This window comes from Thamnophis elegans, chromosome 8 (assembly GCF_009769535.1).
Source record: "Thamnophis elegans isolate rThaEle1 chromosome 8, rThaEle1.pri, whole genome shotgun sequence".
Classification (NCBI taxonomy): Eukaryota; Metazoa; Chordata; class Lepidosauria; order Squamata; family Colubridae; genus Thamnophis; species Thamnophis elegans.
The window spans coordinates 75,098,790-75,100,440 of record NC_045548.1 but is presented as its reverse complement, the minus strand read 5'-3'; the positions used below and the strand labels follow the sequence as shown (position 1 = coordinate 75,100,440).

The following is a 1,651-nucleotide window of genomic DNA, read 5'->3' as shown; positions in this document are numbered from 1 at the left end:
ATTGTTTTAACTGTTAGGATATTTTTTCCTTATTTCTAGGTTGGTTCTCTCTTTGATTATCTTGATCCGCTGCTGCTTCTTCTGCTGTCTGGTGCTTTTGAGGACAATTCTTTGTAGCAGCCTTTTAGATAACTGGAAGCTATGACAATATTGGTATTAATTAGGAGACAGGAATGACTGAATCCAATCTTTTTTTTCTTTTCTTTAATAGGAGCTTCCATTCAAAAAGATTTTCAGAGGATTGCAAAAGCTGAATGATGAATTCCAGCCTGGGACATCTGGTTGCTACAGAAAACTATTATAAGTATAACAATACCAATGACTCATATGAGAATGCAGGAGAGATCACTCCTTTTATTTTAGGATGGATTGCGTGGATGGGTATTACTTTCCTTACCTGTTGTATTGGGTTAGTTGGCAATGGCTACATCATCTGGCTACTTGGCTTCCAGATTAAGAGAAACTGTTTCACCACATTCATCCTTAACTTGGCCGTTGCAGACTTTGGATTCCTCACATCTGTAGTTATAAATGATATCCAACTAATGACTAATTTTCTAGGAAGCACATTTCTCTCCCATTTCTGTGCCTTTTTCTCCTACATGATGTTTATGAACTCTCATTTTCTTCTGGCGGCCATCAGCATCGACCGGTGTATCGTTGTCCTCTTCCCAATCTGGCATCACTGTTCCCGGCCAAAACATTTGTCCACCGTGGTGTGTATCTTCCTGTGGGTCTCCTCTTTCCTCCTGAATGGAAGTATTATGGTATTCATAGTTGTCTTTGGATATTACAATCTGTTTGGTCTCCATTTCTTTCTGACAGCTATAGTTTGCATTCCGTCTATCACACTCACTACTGTGGTTCTTTTCATCAAAGTGTGTTTTAAACCTAAACAGCAACATAAGGGTCAGCTTTTACTGATGGTTTTAATTACTCTTCTCTGTTTCCTCATCCTTGCTTTTCCATTAAATGCCTTTGTGTTGATTGTTAATTTTTCAAATGTTCAAATTAGCCCTTTCCTGCTGCATTGGGAAACAGGTATTATAATATGCGCCTGCCTAAACAGCAGTATTAACCCAGTGATCTATTTTCTAGTTGGGAGGAAGAAAGGAGCTCAGTCCAAGGAGAGCATGAAGACCCTTTTGCAAAATACCTTCAATGAAAGTGAAGCCACTGGAGGGAGATAGAAGAGCTCAAACCCACTTCCAAGTCCTCTGTTCTTCTGTCAGGCTTGCAGCCATGTTCCTCTGGGATCTTTGGCCTGCCACACTTCTATTTATTCTACTATGCTGTTTTTATAGTGGGGAATTGGGAGGGGGGAATAGTATGGAGTAGAATGTTATGTAGCCAAAACAAAATTCTTTTCTAGAAAGCCAAGGTCATCCTTTGTCTTGGCACCTCTGCACCTGACCGGAACTGGATGGCAGTGGAAGATTGGACCATGGGATGGACTTGTGGGTGTGGGGGCAAGATCATGAACTTTAACTTGGGTGAGGAAAACTGAGACTCTTCAAATTCGGGTTTTCCCAGATATGCCAACATGGCTCTCTAAATAAATTGGAACTTTGAGGAATCCTTTGCCTTGGACTCAGATTTAATTTTGGATGCTATTTGGAATGCTGACATGAACCCGAATCTGAAGCTTCTG

The 1,651-nt window shown here is 40.6% G+C and overlaps 1 protein-coding gene across 1 annotated transcript; it reads left to right on the top strand.

Annotated features, from left to right (window-relative positions):
* Positions 1-257: 257 nt before the first annotated feature.
* LOC116512050 (mas-related G-protein coupled receptor member H-like) lies at positions 258-1,190 on the top strand. Its single transcript, XM_032222325.1, has one exon. It carries the CDS (start codon positions 258-260, stop codon positions 1,188-1,190), a length of 933 nt encoding a protein of 310 aa, XP_032078216.1.
* Positions 1,191-1,651: the final 461 nt, after the last annotated feature.